The sequence below is a fragment of the Neophocaena asiaeorientalis genome, unplaced genomic scaffold (genome assembly GCF_003031525.2).
Source record: "Neophocaena asiaeorientalis asiaeorientalis breed wild unplaced genomic scaffold, Neophocaena_asiaeorientalis_V1.1 scaffold59, whole genome shotgun sequence".
In the NCBI taxonomy this organism is placed as follows: domain Eukaryota; kingdom Metazoa; phylum Chordata; class Mammalia; order Artiodactyla; family Phocoenidae; genus Neophocaena; species Neophocaena asiaeorientalis.
In genome coordinates this window covers 15,584,518-15,607,991 of record NW_020174268.1, presented here as the reverse complement: position 1 = coordinate 15,607,991, position 23,474 = coordinate 15,584,518, and the positions used below count along the sequence as shown (strand labels likewise).

The following is a 23,474-nucleotide window of genomic DNA, read 5'->3' as shown; positions in this document are numbered from 1 at the left end:
GCTACGTACTAAGGGTTGCCTTTTCTACAGTTTCTATATAAAGACATTTCTATATAAAGACACATCACGTTGTTCAGCTACTACTCACAGTTTGCTTTTTAAAAAAAAAATTGATATTTACTGATAACCTGCTGTACGGCAGTCACTGAGGGCACAGAGATGAACAGTCCAAAATTCCTGGAGCTCACAGTCTGGTAGGAAACATATCAATACAAGTAAAGGCATAGAACAGCATTCTAGAAGTCAGAGAACAGGAACACTTGGTAATCTCTCTGGGATGGAGGAAGGAGTGGAGGGGCAGGGGAACGTAACACAGGAGTGACACCTAATGAATCTCGCTGGGGAGTAGGAATTTTCCAAGTAAAACAAGGGTAGGGAGGCATTCCAGGCATTCGATGAATTGCAGAAGGGATGTTATGGCACAGAGCACAGTGGGGGTGGAGGCGGAGGGTGGTGATGGGAGAGCCAGGTCACCAAAGGCCCCTCATGCACCACATCATGGAATTTGGACGTCGTCCAGGAGGTGATTAGAAGCCACTTAAGTGCTTTAAATGCAGGGAAGTAAACAATCATGTTTGCAGTTTAAGAATATCATACGATAATGCCGAGAATGGAAGAGAAACAAGGGAAACCATTTTAGGAGAGAATTGCAGTGATCAGTGATATCATCTTGAAATGCTACAAAGCAATTACCGGTACAGGATCCACGGTTAAAACAAAATAAAAACTTAAGTCAGCCACTTTGCTCTTCAGTCTCTGTGGGAGCACAAATAGACAATCTCAAACATATTCTTAATAGTAAAAGCACGTCAGTCATAACAGCATGCCCCCAAAAGATAATTGTGGGTAGGAGGACAGGGAAAAAGTGTAAAAGAAGTTAAACAGAAGACAGTAATCGGAATCATTTAAACTAGAGATCTTAGTTAAGCTCCTAAATGAAAGTTAGATGCTACTTGCCCTACCTGGCCATGATTCACAGTGCGAGATAAGGCACAAGAGAGAATTTTGAATGACACACTATGCAAATATGAATATAAAATAATAGATACACCAATAAAGGGAAATTCACAAAGGAGGAGACATTCCCACTAGAAACGAAGCTCCCTGAAGTCAGAGACTAATGTCCTTTGTTTGCTACTGAATCTGCACCTTGTACGTAATAATAGTTACTATGGGCAGGAACAGTGCTAACTTCCCTCTATGTGCTAACTCTTAAGTTCTCTTAACACTCCTAGGAGGGAGAGAGGATTAGTATCTGCGTTTCATAGTCAGGGAAAATCAGGCCCAGAGAGATTACAGAGGTTCCCTGAGGTTGGCCACACAGCTAATAAATTGTAGAGCAAGGATGGGTTTAAACCCAGGCAGTGTGTGTCTAGAGTCTGCTTTTAACCACTGTGTTAACATCATAGACATTTGCTGATCTGGAGTGATTAGAGGACAGATAATTACAATTCCTGAAATTTTTAAATGATGGAATATTTTAAACGCAACTTTACTATTTCAGTAGTTTATTAAAATTCCTTTACGTAACCAAGACATTCAACAAGTTATAAGGTGTATCACTTGTTTTACTAACAGACAAAAAAAATCTTTTATGTATAAATGTGTGCTTCTAAAAAGTTGGGGCTTTTTTGTTGCCTGGAGCTAGAAAAGTAGTTATAAAGTTTATTTGGAAGAATAAATATACAGGAATATCTGGGAAAGCCCTAAAAATAGAAAGAAAAGAAAAAGAGCAGTGGATGGTGGAAGGTAGGCCATACCAGATAGTAAAACACATCATAAAGCCTCAAAAATTAAAATGATGTGTTTTATCATTTTCTTTATTTACTTATTTAGATTAATAGAAGAAAAAAATCCGGAATGAGACCAAAATGCATATAGAAATTTAGAATTTCATAATAATTTCATGCCAAGAAGTTATTTTAAAACTATTTAGGCAGAAGAAATCTTTTCTAAATCTAAAAAACTACCCCCTACAGTCTTTTCCGTAGAATTTATTTATGTGACTCATCTTTATTCAGCAAGTAGCTTAAAGGTAAACTTATCCTAGATTATGTCTAAACCGTTAAGAATTCTTAACAAATCAGGACCCGAATTATCTACACTTAGAATAGAACAGCAGAAACGGTTGTGACGAGATTAATGAATGAGTAGGGAAGAGAAGTAATGTAAAAGCAAAAGACCTATAGGAATGTTGAGTGACGTTTGAAGACTGTTTAGCAAACATGTATTGATCCCCTGCGGAGTGGCAGGAATTCTAATAGATGTTGGGTAAATAATGCCCCTCACTTTCAGAGAACCCACCTTCATGTGGGAACTGATGTCTATGCAAGACCACAAGTAAAGAGCTGAAAGGCTATGTTACATACTTGTATGAGGGTCGGGACACTCAGGAGGGAATAATTCGTTTTAATGGATGGGATTCAGGATATTGGGGAGGAACAGAGAAAGCCTGCACGGAGTTGGGAACATTCAAGTAAGCTGTGAAAGAGTGGGGTTCACCTGGTAGAAAAGAAAGACACAGGGGAGGGTAGGAAACCCACTCCTGATGCAGACATGGAATGAACGTGGCCTCACTAGAGTTTGGGGAGCTTGTGGGAGAAAAACAGAACGGGTGGCATCCTTCACTGGTAGGTTAGAGCCAGATACTGTCTGGTCAGGTATGCCGTGCAAGAAATGTTCCCTTGATCCCATAGGCATCAGGAAAACCACCCAGTCTCTGATTTTTAAATAGAAAGGATTATAATCAGTGGAAGACAGGACAGCAGTGAGGGAATCAATTTAGGGAGACTGTTTAGGAGGTTACTGCAGCATCCCAGGAGAAGGTGCTGGAAGCCTGAACTGTAACAGAGGAAGTGGGAATGGAGAAGATGCCAAATTCAAAACATACTTTGTAGATAAAACCTATAAAATCAGTTGAAAGGATGGAGTGAGAGTCAGAAGGGGAAGAATGAAGGTGATGTCCATCCAGTGATGAAATCCATTCCCCCCACCTGGCCTGTTTGTTAGACCCTGGAAGCTGGCAGCTGTGCTCTGGCTGCCTCCCTGCCCCTGCTTCATGCCCCACGCTGCAGACTTCTCACATGGTCTCCTTGCGCTTCGTGGCTTCCTGTCACCATCATGAGAACCCTGGTCCCGTTATTTAGCATGGCACGTAGGGTTCTTCTCAAGCCTCCTCAGCCACGGCTCCTTCGCCTGGCCCTGTGTCCTGGTAGAAAAACCATCCCCAGTTTCTGAAACATGACTCCTTCACCTGCTCTCTTAGCTTCTTTGTGCTGTTGCCTCTCTGTAAAGTGCTCTTCACTCCCCATCATCTTGTTCTCTAGTGTCAAGCATAGTACCTGGCCCAGTGTAGCCACTCGAATGTTTGCTTAATGAACAAATGAGTGAATGGATTTAAGTTCGTCTGAGTTTTCGTCTGCCCCTGGAAACCTTTCCTGACCCCAGTCCTTGTGTTTGCCATAGGTTGCCCTTCTTTCCATCCTCTAGCTCCCGTCCCCGCCAGTTTTTCTCTGTGTCTTTGAGTTGACTGTTTATTATTTGTCTCCCAACTGCCACCCCTTCCCCATCGTCTGTGAGCATCTTAGGGAAAAAGGATAAACTTTTATCTCTATATCCCAGTGCTTATTATATATTATTAGTCTCAATAGATGTTGGAGGGCAAAGAGATGGGAGGTGAAGGTGGGTGGTGTTTACAAGGGCATAATCAACAGTAGGACGGATTGATTCTCCTCTTGGCGCCAGGGGATGTGGTTCCCTAGGACCTGGAGGAAGAAAGCAATTGCCAGTATTCACCTTAGAAAGGAGAGAAAGACATGACTTCCCCCCGAACTGCTCAGTCCTGCCCTCTTGGCTATTTGGATCCATTCTCAGAGATTATTTACCCAATGGGCACCAGGAGGCAAATACCCCATAAGTCCCAGGTGGTGCAGTGCACCTCATAGGCACCCTACCACCCACCTGTGGTCCTCCATTACCAGGCATTCAGAAAAGAATAACCTCTGTACAGTACCATTTAATCTGCAATCTTTTATCTTGGTTTCTGTTGTAGAATAAAGACCCCAAGATGGCTCGAGTTGCACTGGAATCTCTGTACAGATTACTTTGGGTTTACATGATTCGAATTAAATGTGAAAGCAACACAGCCACTCAGAGGTAAGGAGCTGGCTTGGGTTAATGGTAACCCCATCACTGAGTTAACTGTAACCACATCACTCAGCCAGTGAAAAGGGTGTTTTGTGTCATTGCCAACTATGCTAACCAAACTAGAAGCTGTTCAAAGCTGACAGTCTGTAAAAGCTCTAAGTCCTCTGGACCTTTTCAGGCTTTCCTTAGACGTTGGCTCAACAGCCATTACAGAAACTCCAGCCTCTACCAGGATTGCCAAGTTCTGTGTCAGGACTACATTCACCACTTTAACAAAGGAAGTGGCTATAATTTTCCAGCTGCCCTTAGCTTTCCAGAAAACCTTTTCAGAGAGTAATTATGCTAATGGAAAAGAGATGAAGTGGTTTGTTTTCTTTCTCTGAGTTCTCTCTGATACTTAGATAAGATGAAGCACCTGCCATTTTCCCTTAATGTACAGGAGCTCAGCCAATCTTGCTTGTTTTCTCTTTTTCTCCCTTATCTTTCAGCCGTCTTATAACCATCATCACAACACTTTTCCCCAAAGGGTCCCGTGGTGTGGTGCCGAGGGACATGCCTCTGAACATCTTTGTGAAAATCATCCAGTTCATTGCCCAGGTAATGGAGATGCTTCTGGCAGTGAGAGTCTTCTAATTGCCTCTAAGTAGCCACCTCCTTCTTATGAAGTACTAACAGATGTAGAGTCTAAAATAATCTCACGTGTGAAGACTTTTCAGGATGGTTTTGCAAGTGTTTTCACACATAGCTTTTTTTTTGCTTTTGCTTCAAAACAAATTGTGACATGGTGTGCCAAGTGTCTTCAGCACTTGACCAATGAAAGAACTGAGAGGCAGGGTTTAAGTGACTGATCTGAGGTCATAGAGCCTATTCGTAAGAGGGTCTCTTGACTCCTAGGCCCTGTTTGTTCCTGCTTCTCTGCTCTAGATTCTTCAAGTCAGGAGGAAATTGAGTATGTTTGGAGGAAATAAGAAGACGATAATTTAGTGAACTTGGAGGAGTAAATAAATCCTGATGCTCTTTCACCCTGTGAAAAAGAAGAACGTAACAGGAATATTAGCTTTTATCAGGCACTCATTCTTTGCCAAGAACTGTTCTAAGCACTTCACACATACTATTTTACTTAAGAACTGGGTCCAATGATATTAAACATTTAGTGTTTACTATTTAGACCCAAGACTTTTAAAAGTTGTTGTTGTTGTTTTTCTTTACGGTACACGGGCCTCTCACTGCTGTGGCCTCTCCCGTTGCGGAGCACAGGCTCCGGACGCGCAGGCTCAGCGGCCACGGCTCACGGGCCCAGCCGCTCTGCGGCATGTGGGGTCTTCCCGGACCGGGGCACGAACCCGTGTCCGCGGCATCGGCAGGCGGACTCTCAACCACTGCGCCACCAGGGAAGCCCTAGTTTTTAAAACACTTTGTGTGTAAATGGTTTTTATCCTAACTTTGGCTTTCTTGTGATTTATAGAGAAGCATGAAAAGCTGGTTATTCCAGTCCAGCCTCTGCCGTGAGCCAGCTCCATACCCTGAAGAAGTCATAGAACATCTTTATTCTCAGTGTCTTTATCTATAAAATGTGGATGAAAGTGCTTACCCAGTATCCCTCAGAACGTTGTGTGGATAAAGGGAAATAATAGGCATGAAAGTACTGTTGAAGTGTAACTGATATTGCTATAAAGACATAAGGTTCAATGGCTACTTCACAGACCATTTAATATATAATATCTCTCTGTGTTTTTAGTGCAAGGAAGTGTCTCTGTAGTATTTGTACGTAGGGAAGGGACAGTACTTGCTCTGCAGGTGGATGAACTAACAGAACTTTTCTACATGTAGTTATCATGTGGCTGAGAACGTGCTTTGATGATTCTGGAATATATTGTATAAAATCAACGTGACATATCTTAGCAGTCACTGTCTCAAATTATTAGAATCTGGCGTAAACGTCCTCATTTAAGTGACCTTAATAGTTCTCGGATTGTTGTTGATTATTCATTTCACTTGCAGGATTGTCTGTTGTAATGTGAGCCAAGGGGTAGGAAATGTTAGAGAAGAGAAGAAAATGGTCATTTTGCAGTGGTATTTTTAAAAATATGTTTTGAACTGAGTTTCAAGAAGGTGTCAGCTTTGGCAGGACAAGCAGGAAGAGTTTGCACTGTGTAGAAGCCCAGATACTCAGAGTGTTTTGGTTTTCATTTTTTGGTTTTTAGTTGTTAGTCATTCTGTGCTTTAGGGCCTAATTACCTATATCATATAAAGCATCTCCACATGCCACATGGAAACAGAAGCAGCTTCACCGAAGGTTCGGACGGACGTGGTTTTCCTTCACGGATTCTCTGTGATGCATCAAACCAAGCGATACCCCTCTTCTTTCAGAAGCCACCTGTTCGGTGCATATGACAAAAACAGACATTTTCATGTTGAATGAAAATAACGCTTTGTTTTGATTTCCCCTTTTCACTATAGGAACGTTTAGATTTTGCAATGAAAGAAATCATTTTTGATTTTCTTTGTGTGGGAAAACCAGCAAAAGCTTTCAGTCTCAATCCAGAGGTAAGAATGACCCTTTTGCGTTTATCGACAGAAACCTACCTTTGCTTTGCAACCTTGGGGGATGGGGTGAAGGCCGTCTTCTCCAAAAAAGTCTTCTGTTTGTTTCTGTCCATGTTATTTGACTAAAATAGTAGGGAAGATTTTTGGGTGGATAGACTTAGAATGATGAAAAGTTGACGTCTTACCACATTCTGTTCTTGTAGAAGGGAGTAAACCTTGCCCCGAAAGGTAATCTGTCTCTGTATGTCTGGTTGTTTGTTATAGAAAAGCCAGTACTTGTAACTATTTTGATGTAGATAAGCAAGTTGAGGAGTACTGAAAGTGATGAAACAGAGAAGAATAAATAGATGCAATGATAAAACACTAAAATCTAGTGAAATTAAATAAGTAATGTATACATCTCTGATTCTGTGACAGCATCACAGTTCAAGGGCCAGGCAGATCATGGGAATGAGTGTATAATGGGTATGACGTACCTCATGGCGGGGGCGGCTTAGGCAAATGAAAAGCACGTTCAATTTTAAACTTCGGAAAAGACTGTTGGTGGGAATTCCCACCAACAAAGTGCAGAGTCCTAACCACTAGCTGTAAGACATTGACCTCTCTGAACTTCAGCTTTTTTTACTAGTATTAGGGACAGACTACTTTTCTAGATCACCTCACAGAATCATCGTGATATTACAAATTCATAAGCAAAAAAAGAAAGAAATTACACACCAGAAAAAAATGTTTAAACGTTGTTCCTGTCATCACTATGATATTGTCTGGCTCCTTCATTCTGTCAGTGAGGAAGGAGACCCAGAGCCCAGAGGCTCAGAACAGGCAGCTGGTTAGCAGCAAGGGGAACCCAGGTCTCCTTGCACACTCACGCTTCTTCCCACCACACCCTGAATTCTCTTCTTGGCGCTAAGGTTGCCAGGTATGTGGGCACAGCCCAACAAGCCCCCAAATGGGAGTTTCTGTCTGGTGTTTAATGACATCACAGGCTTCTGGAATGGCTGCAGCCAGGGTCAGTGGGCCACTGGGAGGGGGACAAAGCCAGTGCAAATTCAGGGCATTGTGGCTGGAAGGGGGCCCATGGCCCAAGTACTAAAGAGTCTTCTCTTGCTTGGGAACAGTGGTTCCATGCTTTTCAATGGATGAAGGCTAGTCTTTTTTTTTTTGGCTGCGCCGTGTGATGTACGGGATCTTAGTTCCCCAACCTGGGATTGAACCCTGGCCCCTGGCAGTGAAAGCACAGAGTCCTAACCGCTGCACCACTAGGGAATTCCCAGGATAGTTTTTCTAATAAATGGTACTAAACTGTTGGAAATCCACTTGCAAAATAATCAACTTCAACCCATAATTTGCCCTGTCAGGAGAAATTAACTCAAAATGAATCATAAGCCTAAATGTGAAATCCGACATCGTAACTCTTCCAGGAGAAAACAGAAGATAAAAATCTTTGCAACCTTTGGGTAGGCAAAAATTGCTTAGATAAGATACAAAAAGCATAAATTACAAAAGAAAAAGTTGATAAAATACAAAAGTGTGCACTTTAAAAGTTAACAAAGTGTAGAGCCACAGACTGGGAGAAAATATTTGTAAAACACGTATTGACAAACGCTTCTATCCAGAATATATAAAGAACTCCAACTCAATAACCCAATATTTTAAATGGACAAAATGAAGAGCCTCTTTACCAAAGAAGAGATACAAATGACCGATAAACCTATGAAAAGATGTTCAGCATCCTTAGTCGTTAGGGAAATGCAAGTTAAAACCACAGTGAGATGTGCTGAGAAGGATACAGAGCAACTGGAACTTTATACTATTGATGTTTTAGTGAGAATGCAGAATGGTACAACCATTTCTTATAAGGTTAAACATACACTTGGCATATGATCCAGCAGTTCTACCCCAAGGTGTTTATCCAAGAGAAATTAGAACATTTGTCCACAAAGATTTGTATCAACATTTATAGCACCTTTATTCATGATCACTAAAAACAGGAAAGCAACTCATGTTCAAACAGCTGGTGAATGTTGAAACAACTTGTGAATCATCAACACAATGGAATACTATTCAGCCATAAAAAGGAACAAACTACTGATACTGCAGCAACACCTCAAAAGCATTAAGCTAAGTGAAAGAAGCAAGACACAAGAGGTTGTGTCTGTTTGCTTCCATTTATATCACGTTCTGGAAAATGCAAAATTATAGGCAGAAATTAGACACTGATTGTCAGGTGCTGAGGTTGGAGGAGAGGACTGACTGACTGTAAAGAGGCACAAAGGAACTTTTGGGGATGATGGAAATATTTTATATCTTGACTGTGATGATAGTTACCTGACTATATATGTTTCTCAAAATTCAAAGGACTGTACAACTAAAAGGAGTATATTTTACTATATGAGAATTATATCTCAATAAACTTGACTTCAGTAGAAAACAGTGGAGATTCTAGCCTACAATATATATTTACCAGCGGGAACTTTTCAGGTATTAATCCTCACCATAGCCCTATATGATCAATAGGTATTATTATTCTCATTCTACAGAAAGGAAGCTGAGACTTGGACTTGGAAAAGTTAAGTAATTTCTCAAGACCAGACAGATAATAGAAGGAGAGGTATGATGCAGAGCTATATAAAACATAAGAAGAAATTGTTTTTGAAATTAAGTTAAAAATATATTTCCCAAACTATCCCAACTTACTTCTGCCCTTAGAATTATTCAGAGAAAAGGAAAACTAAGAGAACTGGCAAGGATGGCTCATAAATTGGATAATCCATTTGCAAATAATTGAAGCTTGATCATTTAAGTCAATTCACAGTCATCCTATTGATACTGCATCTCCTGAATTAAACACTGTATTTCCTCACCCAAAACAATGCTGGGTCTTGAAAAATATCCACAAATCTAGAAAACATTTCATGAAAGAACTACTAAAATAAGTGAGGAAACTAATGGACTTTAATATACGTTTAAACTTTTTTAAAATGAATACTCTTTCATTTTAGAAAATGGAGAAAGAATATTACTGAAAACCATAAAATCATAAAATACACATTGGATTGGGTATGAATGGGCCAGAGAAATGTTTACCACACCCTGGTTGAAATACCCCTACTCCTTGAAGCTTGAATAAATAGTTTAGAAGTCGATATTACTTCATGTTCTAAGATATAACCATGTACTACAGAATAGGTGATTCGGGCAAACCCAACTTGAATGTATAGCTCCCCACCTACTAGTTATGTGGCCCTCTGTTTCCTCACCTGAAAAATGGGAATAATCATACCTTCCTTGCATGGCTATCTTAAAGATGAGAGTTAATGAGCAGTTCTGGATATATTTTAAGAACTCAATAAATTGTAATTAGATTATCATTGTTAGTAACGGTAATTATTTTCTGCATTAGGTAGCGGTCTACTTAGGGAACTTATTACTTGATGTCGTTTGAAAATATGAGTGTAAGTGTTTACACATGGCTGTTTAGGGAACTACGGATGTTTTAGTACCTTCTGACCTATTAAGATTATTGCTGCTGGGAGCAACTCTCTTACTGAGTCATCTTTCAGAGCCAATATTATGCCTTATCTGAGCCTGGGGAAGAGAATGATCTGGCCCAGAATGACATTTCTTCTTATGAGTTTATGTGTTTTTATAAGTAACAGGTTCTGTGGCTTCGAATTCTTTAAATTTATTCTCAAACTTGCCAGCCTTTGTGAATCAAAAGTCAACAGCCTGCAATTCAGAGCAGACGACTTACATTTTTACGATTCACATTTGGAACTCCCGTTTGTTTTCATTCAGTCTTTGTGAGTTAACACATGTCTCCTCCCAGGAGACAAAGAGATTTTTGTTGACCTCAGTTTACCTTAGTTGCAGCTGCTCCAAAGGGTGACTGCCTATCCCTTGGAGGTGCACCCAGGATCCCCCAAACAGAATGAATCTGACCATCTCAAACCTACCCTCCACGTTTGGTGAAAATCTTCCCAGTTGTTTTCTTGTGATGCAGCAACAAAGAGTGTCAGAAACTTAATTTCATTTTCCTAGGTTTGGCCTAAACGCTTTTAAATGATTTTCCCACACTAATCTAGAAGGCAAACCATGCTTAACTTCTTTTGAAAGACTGATGGCTTAATTTCACAACAATGATTGGGTCTTTCTCTTTACCATGAACATATTGTCTCTTACAGAGGATGAACATTGGTTTACGGGCATTCTTGGTCATAGCTGATAGCTTGCAGCAGAAAGATGGGGAACCTCCGATGCCAGTTACCGGAGCTGTTCTCCCTTCAGGAAACACACTGAGGGTGAAGAAGACATATCTGAGTAAAACACTAACTGAAGAGGAAGCCAAAATGATAGGTGGGTTTCAAAGATACGTTTGCACTGGGCCTTATTAAGCCTTTAAAATGACCAATAGACACTTACCCTTAGTGAGATATAGTTTTAAAATCTTCATAAAAGTAGCTGATGAGACATGTCAACATTAACTGTTCTGATTCATGCTGTGGTTTGTTTTACTGCCCTTTAAACTCTTTGGAACTTCCTGGTAAACATTTTGCCGTTTAAATGTTAGATTTTTATCTGTGGTCTTTTCAAACTTCTGAGATTGATAATTTGCAGTTTACAGTAAATTTCTAAGACATCTGTGTGCTTTGGTAGATAATCCTGTTTATAAAGCAAACATATAAATATATTCATTCATTTTTATAGTTCCTTTTCTTCTATTTTTTTTCAGTAAAATTAGTTTAATCTGTGTTTTAAACATGTCAAGTCCCATACATGCCAGGGTATATTGTGGGTTTAGCCTACATGAGATTATTTTCTTTTTAATTTAACTATCTTAACCCAAAGAGATGATCTTTTGCATTTGTTTCTCTTTTACCAAGTTCCTGAATTTAGAAACCTACTGCAAACTTGTTAAGTTAGTTTCTGGATTCCAAAGACCTAGAGGAAACATATGAGGAAACTTTTTCCTTTAAAATATTTATCTTTAGTTATGCAATGCTTAAATGAGTTCAAAAATATCAATACGAAATACATATTCTGTACACATTTTCTTCCACTGTATTAATGAGAGTGGTAAAAATAATATACCTGAGGTAAATTTTTCTTCATTTAAAAATTTATGATGTGAAATCATTTGTTGCCTTTACTAAAAAAACCCACACATATATTTCAGAGAATAATATAAAGTTATTAAAATTCTAACCCCGGATGAGAATTATCTTTTATTCACATAACCACTCATTATGCTGAATTTTTTTATACTAACCAGAAAACTAAAAATTCTAGTGTGGAACTTTCTGTTTCCTTGTTTATTTTTACTCTTCTGGAAAATATTTCCCTTTGAAGTATTAGAATTCCTATGTGTTAAACATAAATGATTCTTTCGGGAACACCCACTACATGTGGGTACTATGCTAAGGGTCCTGCAGATAAGAGATTAAATTGGACTCTGCTCAGAGAATTCACTGACCCACAGAAGATCTTCAGTAAAAATATATCACAGAGGATGAACAAAACGGGATTTCACGCTTTGATAGATTTAGTCACAGATGTAACTGTCATGCGTATTTTTTAGGCATGTCATTATACTACTCTCAAGTACGAAAAGCTGTGGACAACATTTTAAGGCACCTTGATAAAGAAGTAGGAAGGTGTATGATGCTAACTAACGTCCAGATGTTAAACAAAGAACCCGAAGACATGATCACGTGAGTACAGCGAGGACTAAGTTTTCAATGAAGGATTAATGAACCAAAAGACACCAGCAGAGGTTCTTCCCCTTTATTTTGTTCTCATGTTATTAGAGTCCGAGTTCTAAGAAGTGTTAGGGATAGTAAAAACATCGTTTGATAATATTTGACTAACTGTAAAAATAAAGTCAAACCTGAGATTGATCTGTTTTGATAATATTTCAAGTATCATTAGGCCAGTAAGTTAGAAAATGGGCCCAAGACACTTTTACTGGTCCACATTTTCAGAAGTAATGTTTTGCTCTCAGGCCCACGTGATACAGCATCATCACCAGTTTAGAGACGTTCCATCTTTATGAATCTCAAGTTTACTTGTTTCTAGTGAGCGTTCCTGAACAGTGAGAGTTAAAGCTGCTTAATATTCTCTATGTAACTGTGTCATAGAAATACTGGATTTTCAGAATGCATTTGTAGCTTAGAATGTAGAAATCAGATGTTCTTAGCCAAAATCCAAGATCTAGATTTGTGATTAGAGCTCCTCATTAGAAACTCACACAATTTGATTTTGCTGCTTGTGATCAATTATGGCAGGAACGCAGGTTAGCTTATGACTGTTTTAAGACAGTTTGGACTTTGTTGTTGAACTATGAATTAAATGATACTTGGCACCTGTGGCATACATTTCTAAACATACAATTAGGAAAATTTTCTTTGTCACTCAGTGTGTCCAATTCCAAATATCACAGTTAGTTGGAACGTTGTTACCTATATAGGGAAGTTCATATCATGGGTGTATATTTTTACTACAATAGTAGTATGTCAAAAACAAACTACAGTGAGACAAAACATGATGAAAAGTTAAAAATACAGAATTATTTTAAGTACATATTTAGCAGTATGGCAAGTTAAAATGAAAGCCTCCTCCACAGAGCTCCACTTGAAATCTGCATCCATTCCTTGGTTCAGGGTGATTTCTTCCAGACCTTTCCCAATGTCAGCCCAAATACATATATACATTTTCTTTTTTTTACAAAAATGGAGTTATACAATGTATATTATCCTGCAGCTTGCCAGTCACTTCATTTAAATGATATGGAGAGCATGTAGCTTTAGATTTTTCAACCAAAATGATAGCAGAATTGAAATTGACCAAAGTTAATGACATTAACTATCTTGTCTACAGATCTGGTCCTTACCTAACAAATTACCAGGTTGTCCATAACCTTTAACCTCCTTACTGCATACTCTCTGAACATATTAAAGCAGTTTTCAGTTTACACTGTAGAAAATGTAAGAAATGCTTTGAAAACTGCTGCCATAGGGCTTCCCTGGTGGCGCAGTGGTTGAGAGTCCGCCTGCCGATGCAGGGGACGCGGGTTCGTGTCCCGGTCCAGGAAGATCCCACATGCCGCGGAGCGGCTGGGCCCGTGAGCCATGGCCACTGAGTCTGCGCGTCCGGAGCCTATGCTCCGCAATGGGAGAGGCCACAGCAGTGAGAGGCCCGCGTACTGCAAAAAAAAAAAAAAAAATACTGCTGCCATATTGTTGTTTCCTCTAAAATAGTAAGGAAGTGAAAGGCCTTCAAAGGAAAACTATGTTTATAATCTAGAGATCATAAGACAGGGTCAGGACCAAAACAAGACATTCAAAACCATAAAAGGTACAGGTTTAAATGTAAATGTTAACATTTCATTTGTATTTTCACAATACCTTAAACTTTTTCTAAGGTGATTCTTTACTTTCTCTTATTCAACTGTCTTAAGATGCCCCGCCCCCCCAAATAGGGCTAGAAATAGTTTTCATGCTAGACTTTGAAGCAGATCCCTGAGTGGAAAATGGCTCATGGCTACATTTCTTAAAAACAAAGAGATAGGGAGATCTTCAAGATGGCAGAGGAGTAAGACGTGGGGATCACCTTCCTCCCCACAAATACATCAGAAATACATCTACACGGTGAACAACTCCTACAGAACACCTACTGAATGCTGGCAGAAGACCTCAGACCTCCCAAAAGGCAAGAAACCCCCCACGTACTGGGTAGAGCAAAAGAAAAAAGAAAAAACAAGAGACAAAAGAATAGGGACAGGACCTGCACCGTGGGAGAGAGCTGTGAAGGAAGAAAGGTTTCCACACACTAGGAAGCCCCTTCACGGGCAGAGACAGCAGGTGGCGGAGGGGGGAAGCTTCGGAGCCGCGGAGGAGAGCGCAGCCACAGGGGTGCGGGGGGCAAAGTGGAGACATTCCCGCACAGAGGATTGGTGCCGACCGGCACTCACCAACCCGAGAGGCTTGTCTGCTCACTCGACGGGGCGGGCGGGGGCTGGGAGCTGAGGTTCAGCCTTCGGAGATCAGACCCCAGGGAGAGGACTGGGGTTGGCGGCGTGAACACAGCCTGAAGGGGGCTAGTGAAACACAGCTAATCGGGAGGGAGTCCGGGAAAAAGTCCGGACCTGCCTAAGAGGCAAGAGACCATTGTTTCGGGGTGCATGAGGAGAGGGGATTCAGAGCACCACCTAAATGAGCTCCAGAGACGGGTGCAAGCTGCAGCTATCAGCGCAGACCCCCGAGACAGGCATGAGATGCTAAGGCTGCTGCTGCAGCCACCAAGAATCAGTATGTGCAAGCACAGGTCACTATCCACACCTCCCCTCCCGGGAGCCTGTGCAGCCCGCCACTGCCAGGGTCCCGTGATCCAGGGACAACTTACCTAGGAGAACACATGGTGCCTCAAGCTGGTGCAACATCACACCGGCCTTGTCGCTGCGGTCTCACCCCGCATTCCGTACCCCTCCCTCCCCCAAGCCTGAGTGAGCCAGAGCCCCTGAATCAGCTGCTTCTTTAACCCCATCCAGTCTGGGCAGGAAACAGATGCCCTCAGGTGACCTACGCGCAGAGAGGGGGCCAAATCCAAAGCTGAACCCCAGGAGCTGTGCGAAAAAAGAAGTGAAAGGGAAATCTCTCCCAGCAGCCTCAGCAGCAGTGGATTAAATCTCCACAATCAACTTGATGTACCTGCATCTGTGGAATACCTGAAGAGACAACGAATCATCCCAAAGTGAGGAGGTGGACTTTTGGAGCAACTGTAGACTTGGGGTTTGCTTTCTGCATCTAATTTGTTTCTGGTTTTATGTTTATCTTACTTTAATATTTAGTTTATTATCATTGGTAGATTTGTTTATTGATTTGGTTGCACTCTTCCTTTTTTTTTAATATATAGATATGTATATTTTTTTCCTTGTTCTCTTTCTGTGAGTGTGTATGTATATGCTTCTTTGTGTGATTTTGTCTGTATAGCTTTCCTTTTACCATTTGTCCTAGGGTTCTGTCTGTCTGGTTGTTTTTTTTTAGTACAGTTTTTAGTGCTTGTTATCATTGGTGGATTTGTTTTTTGGTTTGGTTGCTCTATTCTTTCTTTTTTTCTTTTTTTATGACTTTTTAACGTTTTCATGTTTAACAATTATTTTTTATTTTAATTTATTTTATTTTTTTCTTTCTTTCTTTCTTTTCTCCCTTTTCTTCTGAGCCGTGTGGCTGACAGGGTCTCAGTGCTCCAGCAGGGTATCAGGCCTGTGCCTCAGAGGTGGGAGAGGCGAGTTCAGGACATTGGTCCACCAGAGACCTCATGGCTCCACGTAACATCAAAGAGCAAATGCTCTCCCAGAGATTTCTATCTCAATGATAAGACCTAGCTCCACTCAACGACCAGCAAGCTACAGTGCTGGACACCCTATGCCAAACAACTAGCAAGACAGGAACCAACCCCACCCATTAGCAGAGAGGCTGCCTAAAATCATAATAAGGTCACAGACACCCCAAAACACACCACTGGATACGGTCCTGCCCACAAGAAAGACAAGATCCAGCCTCATCCACCAGAACAGAGGCACCAGTCCCCTCCACCAGGAAGCCTACACAACCCACTGAACCAGCATTACCCACTGGGGGCAGACATCAAAAACGTCGGGAACTACAAACCTGCAGCCTGCGAAAAGGATACCCCAAACACAGTAAGTGAAACAAAATGAGAAGACAGAGAAACACACAGCAGATGAAGGAGCAAGGTAAAAACCCACCAGACCAAACAAATGAAGAGGAAGTCAGCAGTCTACCTGGAAAAGAATTCAGAGTAATGATAGTAGTGATCCAAAATCTTGGAAATAGAATGGAGAAAACAAAAGAAACGTTTAACAAGGACCTAGAAGACCTAAAGAGCAAACAAACAATGATGAACAACACCATAAATGAAATTTAAAATTCTCTAGAATGAATCAATAGCAGAATAACTGAGGCAGAAGAACAAATAAGTGACCTGGAAGATAAAATAGTGGAAATAACTACTGCGGAGCAGAATAAAGACAAAAGAATGAAAAGAATCGAGAACAGTCTTTGAGACCTCTGGGACAAAATTAAATGCACCAACATTCGAGTTATAGGGGTCCCAGAAGAAGAAGACAAAAAGAAAGGGACTGAGAAAATATTTGAAGAAATTAGAGTTGAAAACTTCCCTAATATGGGAAAGGAAATAGTCTATCAAGTCCAGGAAATGAAGAGAGTCCCATATAGGATAAATCCAAGGAGAAACACGCCAAGACAAATACTAATCAAACTATCAAAAATTAAGTGCAAAGAAAAAATATTAAAAGCAGCAAGAGAAAAACAACAAATAACATATAAGGGAATCCCCATAAGGTTAACAGCTGATCTTTCAGCAGAAACTCTGCAAGCCAGAAGGCAGTGGCAGGACATATTTGAAGTGAGGAAAAGGAAAAACCTGAAAAAATTTTCAGATTTCAGAAAAATCTGAAGATCTCAGTCAAATACGATGGAGAAATTAAAACCTTTACAGACAAGCAAAAGCTAAGAGAGTTCAGCGCCACCAAACCAGCTTTACAACAAATGCTGAAGCACCTTCTCTAGGCAGGAAACACAAGAGAAGGAAAAGACCTATTATAATAATAAATAATAAAGAATAATAATAAGCCCAAAACAGTTAAGAAAATGGTAATAGGCACATACATATCAATAAATACCTTAAACGTGAATGGATTAAATGCTCCAGCCAAAAGACATAGACTGGCTGAATGGAAACAAAAACAAGACCTGTATATATACTGTCTACAAACACCCACTTCAGACCTAGGGACACGTACAAACTGAAAGTGAGGTGATGGAAAAAGATATTCCATGCAAATGGAAGTCAGAAGAAAGCTAGAGTAGCAATTTTCATATCAGACAAAATAGACTTTAAAATAAAGACTAGTACAAGAGACACAGAAGGTCAACTGTAGACTTGGGGTTTGCTTTCTGCATCTAATTTGTTTCTGGTTTTATGTTTATCTTACTTTAATATTTAGTTTATTATCATTGGTAGATTTGTTTATTGATTTGGTTGCACTCTTCCTTTTTTTTTAATATATAGATATGTATATTTTTTTCCTTGTTCTCTTTCTGTGAGTGTGTATGTATATGCTTCTTTGTGTGATTTTGTCTGTATAGCTTTCCTTTTACCATTTGTCCTAGGGTTCTGTCTGTCTGGTTGTTTTTTTTTAGTACAGTTTTTAGTGCTTGTTATCATTGGTGGATTTGTTTTTTGGTTTGGTTGCTCTATTCTTTCTTTTTTTCTTTTTTTATGACTTTTTAACGTTTTCATGTTTAACAATTATTTTTTATTTTAATTTATTTTATTTTTTTCTTTCTTTCTTTCTTTTCTCCCTTTTCTTCTGAGCCGTGTGGCTGACAGGGTCTCAGTGCTCCAGCAGGGTATCAGGCCTGTGCCTCAGAGGTGGGAGAGGCGAGTTCAGGACATTGGTCCACCAGAGACCTCCTGGCTCCACGTAATGGGAGAGGCGAGTTCAGGACATTGGTCCACCAGAGACCTCATGGCTCCACGTAACATCAAAGAGCAAATGCTCTCCCAGAGATTTCTATCTCAATGATAAGACCTAGCTCCACTCAACGACCAGCAAGCTACAGTGCTGGACACCCTATGCCAAACAACTAGCAAGACAGGAACCAACCCCACCCATTAGCAGAGAGGCTGCCTAAAATCATAATAAGGTCACAGACACCCCAAAACACACCACTGGATACGGTCCTGCCCACAAGAAAGACAAGATCCAGCCTCATCCACCAGAACAGAGGCACCAGTCCCCTCCACCAGGAAGCCTACACAACCCACTGAACCAGCATTACCCACTGGGGGCAGACATCAAAAACGTCGGGAACTACAAACCTGCAGCCTGCGAAAAGGATACCCCAAACACAGTAAGTGAAACAAAATGAGAAGACAGAGAAACACACAGCAGATGAAGGAGCAAGGTAAAAACCCACCAGACCAAACAAATGAAGAGGAAGTCAGCAGTCTACCTGGAAAAGAATTCAGAGTAATGATAGTAGTGATCCAAAATTGATAGCAAAGATCAATAAAACTAAAAGCTGGTTCTTTGAGAAGATAAACAAAATTGATAAACCATTAGCCAGACTCATCAAGAAAAAAAGGGAGAAGACTCAAATCAATAGAATTAGAAATGGAAAAGGAGAAGTAACAACTGACACTGCAGAAATACAAAGGATTATGGGAGATTACTACAAGCAACTATGTGCCAATGAAACAGACAATCTGGATGAAATGGACAAATTCTTAGAAAAGCACGACCTTCTGAGACTGAACCAGGAAGAAATACAAAATATGAACATACCAATCACAAGCACTGAAATTGAAACTGTGATTTAAAATCTTCCAACAAACAAAAGCCCAGGACCAGATGGCTTCACAGGCAAATTCTATCAAACATTTACTGAACAACTAATACCTATCCCTCTCAAACTCTTCCAAAATATAGCAGAGGGGGGAACACTCCCAAACTAATTCTATGAGGCCACCATCACCATGATACCAAAAACACACAAAGATGTCATAAAGAAAGAAAACTACAGGCCAATATCACTGATGAACATAGATGTAAAAATCCTTATGAAGAAGAAGACAAAAAGAAAGGGACTGAGAAAATATTTGAAGAAATTAGAGTTGAAAACTTCCCTAATATGGGAAAGGAAATAGTCTATCAAGTCCAGGAAATGAAGAGAGTCCCATATAGGATAAATCCAAGGAGAAACACGCCAAGACAAATACTTACAGGCCAATATCACTGATGAACATAGATGTAAAAATCCTTAACAAAATACTAGCAGAGAATCCATCAGCACATTAAAAGGATCATACACCATGATCAAGTGGGGTTTTTCCCAGGAATGCAAGGATTCTTCAATATATAAATATCAATCAATGTAATACACCAGAGTAACAAATTAAAGGATAAAAACCATATGATCATCTCAATAGGTGAAGAAAAAGCTTTCGACAAAATTCAACACCCATTTATGATAAAACCCCTCCAGAAAGTAGGCATAGAGGGAACTTACCTCAACATAATAAAGGCCATATATGACAAACCTACAGCCAACATCGTTCTCAGTGGTGCAAAACTGAACCCATTTCCACTAAGATCAGGAACAAGACAAGGTTGCCAACTCTCAACACTATTCAACATAGTTTTGGAAGTTTTAGCCACAGCACTCAGAGAAGAAAAAGAAATAAAAGGAATCCAGATCAGAAAAGAAGAAGTAAAACTGTCACTGTTTGCAGATGACATGATACTATACATAGAGAATCCTAATGATGCCACCACAAAACTACTAGAGCTAATCAATGAATCCGGTAAAGTTGCAGGGTACAAAATTAATGCACAGAAATCTCTTGCGTTCCTATACACTAATGATGAAAAATCTGAAAGAGAAATTAAGGAAACACTCCCATTTACCATTGCAACAAAAAGAATAAAATACCTAGGAATAAACCTACTTAAGGAGACAAAAGACCTACATGCAGAAAACTATAAGACACTGATGAAAGAAATTAAAGATGATAGAAACAGATAGAGAGATATACCATGTTCTTGGATAGGAAGAATCAACATTCTGAAAATGCCTGTAATACCCAAAGCAGTCTACACATTCATTGCAATCCCTATCAAACTACCAATGGCATTTTTCACAGAAGTAGAACAAAAAATTTCACAATTTGTATGGAAACACAAAAGACCCCAAATAGCCAAACTGATCTTGAGAAAGAAAAATGGAGCTGGAGGAATCAGGCTCCTGGACTTCAGACTATATACTACAAAGCTACAGTAATCAAGACAGTATGGTACTGGCACAAAAACAGAAATATAGATCAATGGAAAAGGATAGAAAGCCCAGCGATAAACCCACGCACATATGGTCACCTTATTTTTGATAAAGGAGGCAAGAACATACAAGGGAGAAAAGACAGCCTCTTCAATAAGTGGTACTAGGAAAACTAGACAGCTACACGTAAAAGAGTGAAATTAGAACACTTCCTAACACCATATACAAAAATAAAATCGATTGAAGACCTAAATGTAAGGCCAGACACTATAAAAACTCTTAGAGGAAAACATAGGCAGAACACTCTATAACATAAATCACAGCAAGATCCTTTTTGACCCACGTCCTAGAGAAATGGAAATAAAAATAAACAAATGGGACCTAATGAAAGTTAAAAGCTTTTGCACAGCAAAGGAAACCGTAAACAAGACCAATAGACAACCCTCAGGATGGGAGAAAATATTTGCAAATGAAGCAACTGACAAAGGATTAATATTCAAACTTTACAAGCAGCTCAGGCAGCTCAATATCAAAAAAACAAAGAAACCCAATCCAAAAATGGGCAGAGGGCTTCCCTGGTGGCGCAGTGGTTGAGAGTCCGCCTGCCGATGCGGGGGATGCGGGTTCGTGCCCCAGTCCGGGAGGATCCCACATGCCATGGAGCGGCTGGGCCTGTGAGCCATGGCTGCTGAGCCTGCGCGTCCAGAGCCTGTGCTCCGCAACGGGAGAGGCCACAGCAGTGAGAGGCCCGCGTACCACAAAAAAAAAAAAAAAATGGGCAGAAGACCTAAACAGACATTTCTCCAAAGAAGATATACAGATTGCCAAGAAATACATGAAAAGGATGCTCAGCATCACTAATCATTAGAGAAATGCAATTCAAAACTACAATGAGGTATCACCTCACACCAGTCAGAATGGCCATCATCAAAAAATCTACAAAGAATAAATGCTGGAGAAGGTGTGGAGAAAAGGGAACCCTCTTGCACTGTTGGTGGGAATGTAAATTGATACAGCCACTATGGAGAACATTATGGAGGTTCCTTAAAAAACTAAAAATAGAACTACCATATGACCCAGCGGTCCCACTATTGGGCATGTATCCAGAGAAAACCATAATTCAAAAAGAGTCATGTACCATAGTGTTCATTGCAGCTCTATTTACAATAACCAGGACATGGAAGCAACCTAAGTGTCCATCGACAGATGAATGCATAAAGAAGATGTGGTACATATATGCAATGGAATATTACTCAGCCATAAAAAGAAACGAAATTGAGTTCTTTTTAGAGAGGTGAATGGACGTAGAGTATCATACAGAGTGAAGTAAGTCAGAAAGAGACAAACACCATATGCTAACACATGTATGGAATCTAAAAAAAGTGGTTCTGAAGAACCTAGGGGCAGGACAGGAATAAAGGCGCAGATGTAGAGAATGGACTTGAGGACTCGGGGAGGGGGAAGGGTAAGCTGGGATGAAGTAAGAGAGTGGCATGGATTTATATATACCGCCAAATGTAAAATAGATAGCTAGTGAGAAGCAGCCGCATAGCACAGGGAGATCAGCTCTGTGCTTAAGACCACCTAGAGGGGTGGGATAGGGAGGGTCGGCGGGAGACATAAGAAAGAGGAGATACGGGAGTATATGTATATGTATAGCTGACTCACTTTGTTATAAAGCAGAAGCTAACACACCATTGTAAAGCAATTATACTCCAATAAGGATGTTAAATACAAAAAGAAAAAACAAAGAGAAACATTAAAGAATCATGTAAGCATTTAGGAAAAGAGAGTTGAGGTCCACACCACACTAATGGAAATAGTTATTGGAGTTGATACTTGAGGCTGGCCTACCATTTTTCCAGGCCTTGCTTAGAAGTATGCACTTGAAAATAAAGCATTCTGTGTTGCTCTGTTTCCATTCCTCATCCCTTTTGTGCTTTATGCTGGCAAATAATCATAATAATAGTAGCAGTAAGTATAATAATATAATGACTGACTGTAAATAGTAATTATATAATATCTGTTAATAAAACGTATGCTATTTGGGGGACTCAGATGCTTCCTATAAAATCCCAGGCACAGGGCTGCAGTAAACGGAAACCATGCACCAATTAGAGTTTCTAATCTAGGCTTGCTTTATCAGCTCGGAAGTCTGCCAGTCCTGTAAGTCTGCTTTATTGGCTGGCAGAATTTTCCTTACACTTCAGGCCAGGCAGGGTCATCTGTTTTCCAACAGATATGAAAATAATCCCAGCTGTTTAAGACATCTGGTGAGCATGTTAGGAGAGCTATTTAAAAGACTCTGTGCCCCACATGAACGATCAGATCACTAGGCTTTAACTCTGTCTAGCCATCGAGGATGTCATTTGAAGACTTCTCTTTCCTTCAGCTGATTGGAAACCACGGTACAGTGACGTCCTCTCTGAAGTCCTTGTACGTCCCATGCAAAAGGACTATGGAAAAGGAGAGAAAATAATCTTACAACTTCCCACAAGAACAGAGTATTTTAGAAATTAACATATATGTGTTTTGTTTTTCACAAAATACAAAAAAGTTTCATATTTATTCCTAACAAACTTAAAAACACATGCTAAAAAGTCATGTCACAGAGCAAAATTGCTGTCCGATTATTGTCTTTAGTTTATAGAGAGCATGGATTCTGCCTGTTACATTTCTATTCTGGCACAGTTACTGTTACAGGAAGGAATTACTTCTTCGCTACTTTGCATTTTCATTATTGTGTTTGTGTCCTACGATTGCATTAATTTGGTTCCAATTTTATATTTATTCTCAGGGGACTAAATCATCAAAATTTAAATATGCTGTTATATCACAAGTTATTTGAAAGATTTGATGTGTAGTTTAGTTTTTCCATAAAGGTTATTGGTAAATATGTGG

At 40.0% G+C, this 23,474-nt stretch overlaps 1 protein-coding gene across 5 annotated transcripts in view; it reads left to right on the top strand.

Moving 5' to 3' along the window:
• Window positions 1-23,474, top strand: part of FRY (FRY microtubule binding protein) — a 323,296-nt gene that overhangs the window by 182,449 nt on the left and 117,373 nt on the right. For 4 of the 5 annotated variants that reach the window (XM_024755579.1, XM_024755578.1, XM_024755577.1 and 1 more), the window contains 5 exons: window positions 4,052-4,155; window positions 4,635-4,743; window positions 6,607-6,693; window positions 10,878-11,049; window positions 12,272-12,404. In XM_024755579.1, the coding sequence (XP_024611347.1) occupies window positions 4,052-4,155; window positions 4,635-4,743; window positions 6,607-6,693; window positions 10,878-11,049; window positions 12,272-12,404 (605 nt within the window). Of the gene's footprint in view, window positions 1-4,051; window positions 4,156-4,634; window positions 4,744-6,606; window positions 6,694-10,877; window positions 11,050-12,271; window positions 12,405-23,474 lie in introns of those variants that run through there. The other variant, XM_024755581.1, reaches the window with a different exon arrangement.